This window comes from Cicer arietinum, chromosome 7 (genome assembly GCF_000331145.2).
Source record: "Cicer arietinum cultivar CDC Frontier isolate Library 1 chromosome 7, Cicar.CDCFrontier_v2.0, whole genome shotgun sequence".
Classification (NCBI taxonomy): domain Eukaryota; kingdom Viridiplantae; phylum Streptophyta; class Magnoliopsida; order Fabales; family Fabaceae; genus Cicer; species Cicer arietinum.
In genome coordinates, this window is record NC_021166.2 from 9,100,262 (window position 1) to 9,115,412 (window position 15,151).

At 32.1% G+C, this 15,151-nt stretch overlaps 2 protein-coding genes and 1 long non-coding RNA gene across 3 annotated transcripts; 1 reads left to right on the forward strand and 2 right to left on the reverse strand.

Annotated features, from left to right (window-relative positions):
- Positions 1 to 5,840: 5,840 nt before the first annotated feature.
- On the forward strand, positions 5,841 to 8,700 carry LOC101512126 (putative DNA glycosylase At3g47830). The gene is made up of 4 exons (XM_004508778.4): positions 5,841 to 6,262; positions 6,382 to 6,582; positions 7,951 to 8,007; positions 8,087 to 8,700. The coding sequence occupies exons 1-4, from the start codon at positions 5,897 to 5,899 to the stop codon at positions 8,318 to 8,320; spliced, it is 858 nt and encodes a 285-aa protein (XP_004508835.1). The 5' UTR covers positions 5,841 to 5,896; the 3' UTR covers positions 8,321 to 8,700.
- LOC113787599 (uncharacterized) lies at positions 6,803 to 8,600 on the reverse strand. Its single transcript, XR_012163883.1, has 2 exons — positions 8,466 to 8,600; positions 6,803 to 7,167 (listed from the first exon to the last, which is right to left on the reverse strand). It is a non-coding gene; the product is annotated as an uncharacterized lncRNA (long non-coding RNA).
- A 5,425-nt stretch (positions 8,701 to 14,125) lies between the features above and the next one.
- Positions 14,126 to 15,122, reverse strand: LOC140921042 (uncharacterized). Its single transcript, XM_073370770.1, has 2 exons — positions 14,639 to 15,122; positions 14,126 to 14,531 (listed from the first exon to the last, which is right to left on the reverse strand). Exons 1-2 carry the CDS (start codon positions 15,075 to 15,077, stop codon positions 14,506 to 14,508), a joined length of 465 nt encoding a protein of 154 aa, XP_073226871.1. The 5' UTR covers positions 15,078 to 15,122; the 3' UTR covers positions 14,126 to 14,505.
- Between the last annotated feature and the right edge of the window lie 29 nt (positions 15,123 to 15,151).

Here is a 15,151-nt window from a genome sequence, read left to right on the forward strand (position 1 = left end):
CGTGTGTTCAAAAAACACCAACCAACCAATTAACAACATATGATTTCTCTTAGTGTAAAAAACCATAAGATTTCTTAAACCTGTGGCAAAGGAAAATTATGATTAATACACGGTTGAACAGAAATCTAAAAAAAAAAGATATTTTACATAAATAAATACATATTAGAATTAAAATGATGAATAGTAGTGCAAAAATCAAAAAGTATGATCAGATCAGATATATATATAGTACTGGACAAACATTTAAATATGCTTAACTTGGAATCTTTTACTCTATCTCCATAAACAATTAAATATTGCTTTCAAGCTTCAGAATGTCGGGAATATTATTGAGTTTATTTGAATAGTAACCAACATTTTTGTCCCCATAAGTTACTTTTTCCCAGAACCACAACCATTACATTCAGAAGGGCACATGTATATTTTGTTTCTATTATGTTTAATTGACCTGCCTCTCTTTTTTTTTTTTTATTCGCATTTGTCATTTCTTTTGATAACTTTGTCATTAATTCTTTATTTCTATGGTTATATATATATATCTGTTATACCACATCATATCTTTAACTAAACCTTATAAAGTTTATATTAATAATAGTATATCATATTTTATTGTATATACAATCACAAATAACATTTTTACTGTTTTTGAATATAAAATTATTACTTATTGTTAATATGAATATAAATCAAATAGAATTATCTTTCTACATAATTATGAATAATTAATAAGATTACAAACAACTTAATCATTATGCACTTATATATTTTGAACCGTCAATATTTTGTAACTAGAGTACCACCCAATCTTTATAATTAATTGTATGGAAACAAATTGATCCCATATGCAGTAAAAATTGTTTGGATGTTGCAATGTGAACATCAACAAAAGTGTCTCAAAATCACGGCATATATACAACAAATCATAATCGTTTGATTAAAATCAAAACATCAACTATATGATATTTGTTTAGTTAAATTTGTTAACTACAGTGTTGAGAAAAACAACATCGATAAAAAAAATAAAAAATAAAGTACAACCTCAACATAGAAATATAGAATGAAAAACTAAAAAAAATAAAGAAGAGTCAGAATTGCTATCTAATGACAAGTAATTCTTTTTACAATACATATCTCAAAAACACCCCACTACAACAAACACACTCACACTTTTCAAAGTGTTTAATCTCGCAACACTACAAAATATGTATAAAAAAATAATTAAATATATATTAAACTATTTCTAAAAGGTTAACAAATAACTAACAATTAATATATAGTTAATCATTTTTATATTCATTTATCATACTATCTTTCTCTCATAATAAATGTATCATTTTATTTTTTCATGCTTATTAAAAAATATATATAAAGAAAAGAGAGGCTATATTACTTTTATTAACTATTGATAAATTGTCACTATTATAAATACATAGTAAAAATTATATTACTAAAAATTATATAAATAATATTACTTAAATGATACATTTGAAAAAATAAAATACATAAAAAATTGAGACAAATTTTGTTTGCAAACGAGTAGCTAGACAATAAGAGACTTGTTTAAGAATGTTTCAATTTCAACTCTCTCCATCATAGACTAGTGCAATGATTGCACTGTTTTTAATGTAGCCTATAGTGTTAGAATTAGAGTGGCATGTGAAATATAATTAAATTGTCCAAGTAAAATGAAATGGGTCGCATTTCCTTTTCCTTGGGAACAATATGTGGAGAGCATAAAAAAGTTGGCACTATAGTTTTGGTGATAATACTTTTCATTCATCCTTCTCACAATAGAAAAGGAGAGAGAAGAGGTATCAATTACTAGTCTCTTTCTCTTTTTTCAAGGAGATGGCACGAACTAATACTACCTTGGATTTTTCTTCAACCTTTCAACTAGCAATCATCATTATTATTCCCTCTTCCTCTCTGACCAATATCCCTAACCATCATCATTACACCCTCAACCCTCCCCCCACCTCTTCCTTTATTATTATCATCATCACAAACATCATCATCAACTTCTTCCACCAAATAACTTTTGCTGCTTATGATGATTATCACCTTCACCATCACAAAGACCACTCAAAACAAGCTCAAGAACAAACACAAGAAGAAGACAAAGAAGGAAAAGTTGTTGTTACTTTGCCTTTGCTTATGAGAAAACCCTAGCTTGTGCAACTCAATTATATATAGAGAGAGAGTGAAAGGTTTTGGGTCTATATATAGCCTATGCTACTAAGATCCAATCCCAACTATACTATTGGGGAATCAAGCGTCACGGTCCGATGATCCATTTATATATGTTTTGGTTATTTATAAGTTTATTCCATCCATGCTGCTACTATAATTAAGCATCCTTTGAATATCATTTGTTTTTATTTCATTATTATACCAAATTTTTGTTTGATTGACAGAACGATATTGTGTTAGCTATATACTTAGCTTGCATGCTTTGTCACTTTTGTTGAATTGTTGGTACTTTTGTTGTTCAGAAGAAAAGTGTTACTGTGATTGATATGAAGGATAGTTTGGTAATATTTATTTCAACCTTCTTTCGCTGCTGAGTACTAGTATTTGGTTGCACTTGCACCGTACATATTGTAATACATGAATTCTCTGCGGTGCAGTCTCTATATATGTTATGATATATATATGCAGATCGATATGTATACATGTGTAGAAACTGATGAAGAACGGATTGAATGTGTTGTTATTTCTTACTAGTAATTGTTAATTTTTTAAAGCTTCTTCATTGATAAGTAGGAGCAATCATAACTCTCGTGAGGACTTAGGAGAGAGTATTGTTAGTATATGGTGCAAACCTTTTTTTGCTTTAGGGTTCCCCAGCCTACCTTATCATTTTTAATTAATGTTTTTTTAAATAATGGTATCGACAGAGTGGCAAATTGAATTATGTCAAGTTTTTGAATTTTATAAATTAAAAAATACATCTTTAAAATTGTACAATATTAAATCAAAATAATTTTTATGTAAATTTTTTTTGTTTTATATTTTAATATGATATTATAATTGAATATATGATTTATTTTTATTAATCTCACATTAATGTTATTTTAGTTATTGACAAATTAATTTATTAAAGTTTTAATTTTCATCGAAAAATAATCAATCTACATTGCAATTATATAAATGTATTTATTAAATTATAAAATTCAAGAATTAATTTTATATACGTTTAACATTTGAAGGATAGTCTATTTACTCACTATTTTTGTCCACACAACTATTGAGATTAATTATTCGATATAAATACAACTAACATGATTTTTTTTCTTTTTAATTGTAGTTTTTATCTTTTTATTTTTATTGATTTACAAAATTAGTTTTCTTAATTTAAAATTTGACATTTTTTATCTCTTTATATGATCTTTTAATTAAAAAATAACGTAACATATTTTAAATAACGTATTATATAATATAATAATATATAACGATTAATACTCATAAAATACCACAAAAAATTAACTTTTAATTTTAATTTTTTTTATATTTATATTTATAATTTAATTGATGAATTATAAATAATTAATATATTATTTTATATTATAAAATTATAATTTACATTATTTAAAATATGTTAAATAGTGCATTTTTTAATTATAAAAAAATATCAAAATTGTCAACTTTTAAAAAATAAAACGATGAATTTTATATAAATTAATAAAAATAAAAATATCAAAATGCCATTAAACCTGTATTGTTTTAAACTCGAGGTGGAACACTTGATATATCCGATGGTTAAGGAAGCGATTGATATGTATCATTGCAGCACTTCTAGTTTGAGAAATCGCATGCCTGCTTTCTCACATGATACGCGACAAGCTAGGAAGAATATTTATCCTTTTTACATGTACATAGGTGAAAATTAAACAAGTACAAACATATTATGAATAAATAAAAAATAATTTGTCGTTTTTCATTGGTGGAATGGACAGAATGGTCGTAGAGTTAACTGACATGGCCTTGGGGAACACCACGGCTGACCCAGTCTCTCTTGTCTTGGACAAGTCTTTTGTTACGGTGCATCTAACATTCGGTACACGTACACCATTGACGGGTACGATTATCAGCGATGCTGATTAGTATCAAGGAAATTTTTCAAGAAAAGTAGTGGCTTGTTATTTTTCAATAAATTTTTGTTATTTTTACTTCTGTACCATACATTATTTCCATACTACTATTGATTCAAGTTTGAAGTTCGATGTACCTGTCTGTTTTTTGCGAAAAAGTAGTTTGATTCATTTGATTAAAATTTATTCCTCCCAAGAGAGTACGATTTTAAACCGCCATTTGGATTCTAAAACTTTTAGTAATAATTATATAATTTTTTAATGAAAAAGCAAAAACGCAAAACTCAAGTACATTTTATAAATTACAAAATATAACTTCGACTAAATTCTTTATGCTAAAATAAAATTCTACTTTATTCTTTTGAGTGGTTTTAGATAATCTTTTATCTTTGGTGTTAGAATAATGAATGGTTGGAGATAGATGGATACGAGGAAAGTGAATACAATTATATTTTTGTATTTTGTTTAATTTTTAAGAAATGGTTGAAGAGAGTAAAAAAATATTCTATACCTTGTTTGTTCTCTTTCCATTTTAGTGGATTTTAGAGGGATGAATCAAAAACAACATAAAATAATTTAAATTTTTTTTCCTCCTTTCCTGTCAAATACAAAATAATTATAAAAAAAATCATCTATGTTTTTTAATCAAATATATTTTCACTTTTCTTCACTCCTCTATATTCTATTATCCTCTATTGAACCAAACACACATTAAATAATTTTTATTCTTCTCACGTCAAGGAAACTTTCAACAGTTAACTCTTGTCCACTCCTCTTTTTTTCTGCTTTATTATTACATTTTGAAATTGCATATTCTATTTTGGTGAGAAAAAAATATTTTGTATTATTGAGATTATTACATTTTGATGGAGTATACCTATATTTATGAATTGATGGACTGATAACTGAAACGAGCTCGGAAGATTCATATATCAAATGACATATAGTTTTGGTTTAAAATGTATTGTTTAATTCAGTTGTGTGATTGCTGTTAGTTCAAATTGATGATTTTAGACCTCTCGTGATCCAATAATCATTTTTATTTTTGACTTAATTGCAACTTTGGTTCCCCTAATTTCAGTTACACTTTTAGAATTTGTCATCCATTTTAAAATCATCTAATTTTGATCTCTTATTTAAATTTTTTTATGTGACATGTTTAAATGACGTGATGCACCATCTGATGATTTAAAATGATAACACAAAATCTCTTAAAAACTTTATTCCTAACTTAAAAAATATTCATTTTATAATTTAATTAATGAAATAATTATTTTATATAAATAATTTTATATTATCATATCATATATCACATTATAATTTTAATGTTAAATAATTGATGAACAAACCAGAATCAATTCTTAAAATAGATTAAAATGGAATACTAAAAGTGCCGTTTGGCTTATAATCAAGTAGAACTTGTTTTGTCCTCAATATTTTATTACTTTGAATGACAAAATAATTTGTAGTCAAAGAAAATTCTTAGTTTTATAAAATAAAGTATAATACTACATCTGATCCCAATTTTAAAAAAGTATTGGAGATTTTTGTTTTGTTATATTTATAAGAAAAGTTTAATTTTAAGACTTATTTATTATGTAAACGACTTCTGTTATCTCTTTCAATATTAGTCTTGATTATCAAATATTTGCTTTTTATATCTCACATATTAAAAGGCTATATTTGTAAAAATAATTATAAAAAAAAAACCTAGTCCTAAAGTTTTTTTTAATATGTATTTTCTAATCAAAACATACCCGCGGTGAAGGTTAATCAGAGGAAGGAGGAACAATAGAAAAGAGAAAATGGAAAAGAAGCGGAAAAGGAAGCAAGAGGCAAAGCGCAACGAAGAGCGAAATGCAAAGTCAGTTAAGGCGAGTCAAATCCAAACCGAAAACGAAAATCTAAAGGAACCATTCCCTTCTCACAGTGGACCCACCCCACAAGAATGCCTCGACATACGAGACACTCTCTTAGCCCTACACGGCTTACCTCCAGAACTCGCCAAGTATCGCAAATCACAACAACAAACCGACGACACCATCAATCCAGACCCACCGGAAACCGTTCTAGACGGTTTAGTTCGAACCATACTCTCCCAAAACACTACGGAATCCAATTCCAATAAGGCTTTCGCTTCTCTCAAATCTTCATTTCCCACTTGGGAACATGTAGGTAGCATTAACATCAATAACTTCGTTTAAGTTCTCGTGTTTTTAATTGTATCATCTGAAACGGTACCGTTCTGAATTATTTATTGTTAATTTGTTTTTTTTTTTTGTGTTGAAAGGTGCACGGTGCTGAGAGTAAGGAGTTGGAGAATGCTATTAGATGTGGAGGTTTAGCTCCGACTAAAGCTTCGTGTATTAAGAATTTGTTGCGTTGTTTGTTAGAGAAAAGGGGTAAATTTTGCTTGGAGTATTTGCGTGATTTGTCTGTTGCTCAAATTAAGGCTGAACTCTCTCTTTTCAAAGGAATTGGTCCCAAAACAGTAATATTCTTTTCCTTATCTCTCTTTGTTTTAGCTCACTGAATGATTAATCAAAATTAAAACAACTTGTTTGGTTCTTTATTTGCTGTACTTACTAAATCTAAGCAATAACTAATGTGGTTGTGGAAAATGTTTATCATAGTATCATTTATGTGCACTATATATCATTGTTATTTATAAGGAATTAGGATTGCTTTTGAAGGCATCCCTACAAATTGGATTAAGCAATAGAATGTGTATAAGTGTATAATTTTTGCCACATTTCTTGTTGAATCAGTGTTACGATTGCAATATACAACAAATTTTGGAAGTTATTATCCTGAGTATCTAAATGCCATTTTTTTGCTTTTGAAACAACAATATCGTTTTCCTCCTATTCAAAGCTCATGTGTGCATGCAAGCAAAGCTAATACATTGTAAAAAAATAGATACATTTGTTGTGATTTGATATGAATATGAACTTTGGTGCATGGTATTGTTTTCTTCTCATTCAATTTTCTCTACTGATCTCTTCCCGATTTTCTGACTACTTCTGCACCTTGTTTCTGATTCCGAGGCAACAGTCCACATTGTATATATTATTATCTACAAAAGAAGGGACGGCCTTGAGAAAATTGTAAACATTATTTGTAGTGATATTTTTTCTGTCAATGATTTTGGTAGCATATGTTATTTTACTATTTAACTTAGTTAAGTAGCTCAACCTAGCAGAGCTAAAGTACATCAAGAAAGATTACTTTGCAGGTACATGGATGTACATGACCTTGTTTTAGAAAATATGTACCATGTACTATGTAGTATATGATATAGGGGTGAAGATATTGATATGATATGTATACAATGTATTAAGTTTTTAACTCAGTTGTTTGGTGTAGAGAAGGCACCCTACAGCTTTCCCAGCACCCATGGCTTCAAGTGCTTTAGAAAACTGAACCTGGCTTGGCCTAGGGAGTAAAATGATAAGCTACCTGTCACCATGTTGTTTATTTTCATTAAATATAAAAAAATTCCCCTGTGTCAGCACATTGTTTTCTTTAATTTTTTATTATGAGAATGAGGATAATATTCAAATTGAATGAAGGAAGGACTTTTCCATTTTGTTTTTTGGGATATCATGGTACCTAGACACCGAAACTTGAGTGTGTAAACTTCTTTCTCCAATACACGAAGAGATTAAGTATGACAAACTTTATTAGTGGGATAATTTGTTGTTTTGATGGTATATCAATGTAGGTTGGATTTTATTGCATCCTTTGTAACATCATGTCAAAATTTGCAATACTATAAAATTAATATTCAATTCAACATAAACGTTTGAGTTATTTCGTCTTTTATGTTGGTTTCTCTAAATTATGTGATTGATAATAGGTGGCTTGTGTGTTGATGTTCAACCTTCAGCAAGATGATTTTCCTGTGGACACTCACGTATGTTTTGATTCCATCTCTCTTTTACAGCATTTGACTCGATTGAGTTATTATTTCTAACACTTGAATATTTATGCAGATATTTGAGATTGCAAAAACCATTGGTTGGGTACCGGCTGTTGCCGACAGAAACAAGACATACCTTCATCTAAACCAAAGGATTCCAAATGAACTTAAGTTTGACCTGAATTGCCTTCTGTATACTCACGGGAAGTTCTGCAGTAAATGCTCCAGTAAAAGGGGCAACAAGCAACAGAAGAAATTCAACGATAACTCTTGTCCTTTGTTAAACTATTATAAAGAGCCGGTTTGAACTTTGAATTCTCCTAACAAAATCATTTACAATCTTCTGATTCCCAGTTCAACATGGGCCTTATGATCTTGTAACTATATATAACCTTGGTGTTACAGACTTAGGCAGAAAAACAATTTTGAGAACAATTGAAAGAAAGACTCACAAATTTTGTGCTGATGCATGAAACACGTAGGATTTTGTTTGGATTGTCTGAAAATGGTCGATCTCAACACTTCCAAGACCTAAGCTCTACTAACATCACGAGCAAGATTTCAAATTTCTTTAACCTAACTGAAGCTCACTTATATCATAGAAGTTGTAAATTAATTGTTTTTTTTTTCAACAATGAATGTCAGTAATTATTATTGTTAATATTTTATTTGTCAACATTTTATTGAGGGTGAGGATTGTATTTGTGGCCTAGAGCTGTCAAAATAGCCATACCAAAAGGGCTGGACCGTTTGATCCACGTATTAGTGCAGGCTGAGCCTTGAAAAAAGAGACTAAAATGAGAGTTTTTTGGCCTGGGTCATTTAGCCCACATTAAAAATGGGGTTGGGTTGAGTCGACCCAACACGCTATAGACTAACGAGAATTGGCTTTTGTATCCCCCATTTAAACTTATACCTCCAATTTGTTAAAAATTCAATTTTATCCTTAAAAAATTCATTTACGTGAGCAGTTAAAAAAAATTACTCTAAAATCTGAACCTTGTTGAAATTTCCGGTAAGTCAACTTTTGCATCAAAATTTCCAGTAATTATAATTGTTACCGGAAATTTGGAAAATAGTCACTACAATTAAAAATATATAGTTTTTTTGTAAATATTTATTATGAGGGATGACTCATAATAACTTTTTTTTGCTATTTTTTGATTGATTTTAAAAAATAGTCACTTTAAGCTAGTTTTGAAAACAAAAATATCAAGTCAATCATATTAAAGAAAAAAAGAGAAAATTTAATTTATTAAAAACACTAAGAAAATGTATTTCGCTTAAAGTCAAGAACAACGTATTATTGTTGTGTTGCTTCCGTCTATGTTCAAACTATATTTTTTTCAAGAAATAATTAGAGGATCTATGTGTCCTCAAAGTCGTAAAACACTTACTTGGAAACTCTTTTAAAGTAATGTTCATTCTCCAATTTGTTTCGAGATAATAGACAACCACCCGTTATTTTTTTGTGATCTTTTAAAGTTATGTAAACGGTGTGTCTAGCACCAACAAAGGTACATTATTCTCTTTTTAGTACCCCTCATTCTTATCAAAACAATACTTACTTGAGCGTCGAAGTGTTTGCAGGCACCAACCCTTTCATCGGGTATAAAATGCTGCTCAAGTTCAACCAATTAACCATCCTTCTCAATCTAGATCAGATCATTAACGTTGTCTATGGAGACAAACCCCTGCAGATCTCTGTCTTACTATTGGCAAATCTTTTACCCCTTAGCCTCGACTGAGGGCTACTCCTTTAGTTACACCAAAAAGTCTCCCATCATCTACTAATTGAGACTAATGATAACTTATAAACTATTATCACACTTATCAAATTATCGAAATGTCTTTTCACAAATGAAAAAACTATAAAGATTCATGATACATTCAAAATATATAATACATTTAAGACGTAATAACGAGAACTTAAGTTATTGAAGTTGTATATATTAAATACGACAAATCAACAGAGCTGTTATAAATTTTTTACGACATTCAGTATTATCTTACTTGCATTGATAGGTGAAAATGTAAAAGAATACTACAACCAAATTATTCAATCTTGTTATTAAATGAAATTTATGTTACGGTAAAAAAAATCTTAGTAGAATTTTACACTAATGTTAAATTACCGACATGACCACGTATTTGCACGAGTTGCAAGCATATGTTCAAAAGGACAAAATCACGTGTACTCTCGAAATTCATTACTGTGATGATCTAAGAAATTGAAATTGAGACATAGACGAGAAGTAGATCATCTTACCAATACGACCTGTTTCTTGTTCATCGCTTCAAGTTGTCTTTCCTCTTTCAACATTTTCAAACCAAGTCCGCGAAACCTCTTTTTACATCCAAAATCCCATGGTTCCTCCTCACGACTATTCCACATGTCTCCTTCTCTTCCTCCTCCTACTTTCCTCCTTCTCTCACTCACAATCCCATTCCGCTACCAAGAAAATACTGTTGGAAAAACCTTACTAACGTTGTGCTCAACAATCCATATCAATTACATGATGAATAACCAAAGGCGGAAGCGTACCTGTGGGAATTGCCATTAATGAAATCCTGGGATGATGATGATAGAGCCAATGGGTTGGGTGATCTTCCTCAGCAAAACACCCTGAAGACCTTGCTCTCTTGATGGGGATAGAGAGAACCAGAGAATTTTCTCCTTTAGGGTTTTGAAACTGAATAGTCTTGTTGTGTTTGCCTTGGGGACCATTACCCCTATATATAACTATTATTAGTTATATCCCAAATTGCAGTATTTCCAATTCAGCCTCTCATTAAATTAGAAACTGCCTGGTATCTACACTATTAATTTTCATAACTATTATGCTCTTTAGCCATAAACTATTATATATTATTTGACCCCCAGTTTATTGGCTAATTATATAATGACCCTAACACACTTTATTAATTAATTACATATGTGACCCATAAATTTTACAATCTCCCACTGGTCACACATGTATCCTTAGGAGTGTGTTAGACTTTATGACGTAAAAAATGTCATTATAATTACCTTGAGTATAATCCAAATTGTCCCGTCCATTAATCATATCAGCACATGGAACCAAAGAGGCTTTCGTCATAATAAGCATAACTAAACCCATCAATGATCACCCGTACTGACACAACTAAATAACATAAACCCATTATGAAAAGTGTAGCATGAAAATTACATGAAGTTGGTCAATGCATGTCAATTTTCAACTGGTCCTACTTTATCGAATGAGATCATACCATAACTTAAATGTACAAAGTAACCAAAAACTGAATACTTTAAACTTTATTTCTGATCAGAAAGTCCAAATACAATGTATTTGTACTTTACAATTAAACATAGAACATGAATTACATAATGGACGAAACTCCCACTAAAATCAAGATTCCTCAAACTGTAGCACACCCATGTGAGCAGTATGCTCATGAAAGACCTTGGGTGGTAGACCTTTAGTGAGTGGATCCGCAATCATGGAGTTTGTCCTTAAGTGTTCTATGGATATCTGTCCACTTTGTACCTTCTCTTTAACAACTAGGAACTTAATGTCAATGTGCTTTGACTTGGTTGAGCTCCTATTATTGTTAGAATACAGGACTGCTGATCTATTGTCACAATACAACTTGAGTGGTCTTTCAATCCCTTCAACTATTTGCAGCCCCGTGACAAAATTTCTCAGCCAAATGCCCTGGTCAGATGCCTCATGAATTGCTACGAATTCTGCTGCCATGGTTGATGAAGCAGTAAGACCTTGCTTGGCACTACGCCAAGAAACTGCTCCACCAGCTAACAGAAAGACATAGCCTGAAGTTGATCTTAAGCTGTCTTGGCATCCCGCAAAATCCGAGTCAGAGTACCCAGTGATCTCTAACTGGTCTGACCTCCTATATGTGAGCATGTAGTTTCTTGTTCTCTTCAAATATCTCATGACCCTCTTGGCTGCTTTCCAATGGTCAAGACCTGGATTGCTTAAATATCTGCCTAAAATCCCTACTATGAACGCTATGTCTGGACGCGTACATACTTGGGCATACATAAGACTCCCTACAGCTGAAGCATAAGGGATCTTTTGCATTTCTTGAATTTCCAAACTTCCCTTAGGGCACTGTTTGAGACTAAACTTGTCTCCCTTAGCAACTGGGGTGTCCCCTGGTTTGCAATCCTGTAACCCAAACCTTTTGAGAACCTTATCGATATAGCTCTTTTGTGACAATCCAAGAATACCTCGAGATCTGTCTCGGTGTATCTGAATTCCTAATACAAAAGAGGCGTCACCAAGATCTTTCATCTCAAAATGCTTTGATAGAAATTTCTTAGTTTCGTGCAACATGCCTATATCGTTAGTGGCAAGCAGTATGTCATCAACATACAAGACCAGGAAAATATGTCTGCTCCCACTGAACTTATGATACACACAATCATCAACTGTATTCATCTCAAAACCAAATGAGAGAATTACTTGATGAAATTTATGGTACCATTGACGAGAAGCTTGTTTTAGCCCATAAATGGATTTTCTTAGTTTGCACACCATATTCTTTGGGTCTCCCAACACAAAGTTTTCTGGCTGCACCATATAGATCGTCTCATCAATGTCGCCATTGAGAAAAGCTGTTTTTACATCCATTTGATGAAGCTCCAAATTAAAGTGAGCAACAAGAGCCATGATTATTCTTAAAGAGTCCTTCGATGAAACCGGAGAGAAAGTCTCTTTATAATCAATCCCTTCCTTTTGAGTATAACCCTTAGCTACAAGACGTGCCTTATATCTCTCCACATTACCATTGGAATCCCGCTTGGTTTTAAAAATCCATTTGCAACCAATGGGTTTCTTTCCTTCAGGTAATGGGATAAGTTCCCAAACTGAATTGTCTTGCATAGACTTGTACTCCTCATTCATTGCTTCGATCCACTTATCTGAACGAGAATCTTGCATGGCTTGATGAAAGTTGACTGGGTCGTCTTCCGTCATGCCAACATTTTCCTCTACCTCATTGATAAATACTACATAATCATCCGAAATAGCATTTTTCCTTTCTCTAGTGGATCTCCGCAATGGAGCTGGCTCTTGAGGCACTTGTTCTTGAGGATCTTGAATTTGATCTGGATTTTGTTCTTCCTGAACAACCAGATCATCTTGAGTTTGTTCAATAATGGGAAAGTCAATTGGTGGAAGAATCAGTTCTGGAATTGTTACCGATTCTTCCTCAAAGACAAAATCTTTAACCTTAATCTTCCCCCCAAACTCAATATCCTCAAAGAACGTTGCCGTTCCCGTCTCAAAAATTGTTCTCAAATTAGGATCATAAAATTTATAGCCCCTTGATTTTTCTGAGTACCCTATAAAATAGCTGCTAATTGTTCGGGGTTCAAATTTCTTTTCATTCGGCCTATAAGGCCTTGCCTCAGCTGGACATCCCCAAACATGAAGGTGCTTCAGACTAGGCTTACGCCCAATCCAAAGCTCATAAGGTGTTTTAGCCGCTGCCTTAGTTGGTACTCTATTAAGAATGTATGCTGCTGTTTTTAATGCCTCTCCCCAGAGTGACTCTGGCAAGGTGGAATGACAAATCATACTCCTTACCATATCCTTAAGAGTCCTGTTTCGTCTTTCAGCTACACCATTCATGCTGGGTGACCCCGGCATAGTGTATTGTGGGACGATTCCACATTCCTCTAGGTATTTGGCAAATGGTCCCGGACGTTGTTCACCTGAACCGTCATATCTGCCGTAGTATTCACCACCACGATCAGATTTGACCTTTTTAATTCTTTTATTAAGTTGATTCTCAACTTCTGCCTTAAAGGATTTGAACACGTCTATTGATTGGGACTTTTCGTGAATTAGGTAAAGGTAGGCATATCTAGAATAATCGTCTATGAATGATATAAAATATTGTTGACCATTCCAAGAAGGAGTTGGAAATGGCCCACAGATGTCCGTATGTATCAATTCTAAGACGTCTGTAGCTCTATATGCGCCTAATTTCTTATCTTTAGTCTGTTTTCCTTTAATGCATGCTACACAAACGTTAAAGTCTGTGAAGTCAATGGAATCTAAAATTCCATCTGACACAAGTCGTTCAACTCTATTTTTAGAGATGTGACCTAGACGCTTGTGCCAAAGCACCCCTGAATTGAAATTGTCAATTTTCCGCTTAGTACCACGTGATTCCACATTCAAGGTTTCATTATAGTTAGCCACAGTTTCCAACAAATAAAGATTATCATAACCAGAAAGTAAACCGGTTCCAACAACATTCGAATTTAAAGACAAAGTAAATTCTTTATTCCCGAATGAACAATAATATCCTGATTTGTCCAAATAAGAAATAGAGATCAAATTCCGTCTAAATGACGGTACAACAAAAGTGTCTTTTAAATCCAAATAATGACCGGAACTTAATAATAATCTAAATTTTCCTATGGCTTCAACTTCTACCTTCTTCCCATCTCCTACATAGATCCATCTTTCAGTATCACTAGGCTTTCGGAAGTTCAGGCAACCCTGCATTGAAACACTGATGTTAGTAGTTGCACCAGAGTCTAACCACCAAGTGTTTCTAGGTACTGAAGCTAAATTAACCTCAGAACAGACCAAAGACAGAATCATACCTTTCTTAACACGCCAAGCGTGATATTTGGCACAATCCTTCTTCACGTGTCCAGAACTCCTGCAGAAGAAGCAGTTGTTATCCTTAGTCTGCTTCTTTTGTTCTGGACCCTTAGCAGCAGCTTTGTTCTTGGGCTCCTCAATTCTTTTCCTTTTGCCCTTGTCTTTAGAGATGCTAGTAAAGTGAGCACTTTCAGTCCTATCTTGCTTCAGCCTGTCCTCTTCTTGCACACATAATGAAATGAGCTCATTAAGAGTCCATTTCTCCTTTTGACAATTATAAGTCACCTTAAACTGACTGAATTGCGAAGGAAGAGACAGCAATACTAAATGAATGAGTAAGTCATCTGACAACTCAAGCTTTAGACCTTTAAGCTTAGAAGCAATGTTGGACATCATCATAATGTGCTCTCTTATATTTCCCTTGCCTTGATACTTCATGGAAATTAAATTCTGAAGCAAAGAACTTGTTTCAGCCTTATCACTTTTTACAAAGCGTTTTTCCATCTCAACAA

Bases quoted from the DNA above. Each gene is read 5' to 3' on its own strand.
- LOC101512126 (XM_004508778.4), top strand. From the start codon at position 5,897: ATGGAAAAGAAGCGGAAAAGGAAGCAAGAGGCAAAGCGCAACGAAGAG. The intron at 6,263-6,381 runs GTAGGTAGCATT...TTGTGTTGAAAG, and splicing joins CATTTCCCACTTGGGAACAT to GTGCACGGTGCTGAGAGTAA. The intron at 6,583-7,950 runs GTAATATTCTTT...GATTGATAATAG, and splicing joins AAGGAATTGGTCCCAAAACA to GTGGCTTGTGTGTTGATGTT.
- LOC140921042 (XM_073370770.1), bottom strand. From the start codon at position 15,077: ATGAAGTATCAAGGCAAGGGAAATATAAGAGAGCACATTATGATGATG. The intron at 14,532-14,638 runs GTATGATTCTGT...GTTTCAATGCAG, and splicing joins CGCTTGGCGTGTTAAGAAAG to GGTTGCCTGAACTTCCGAAA.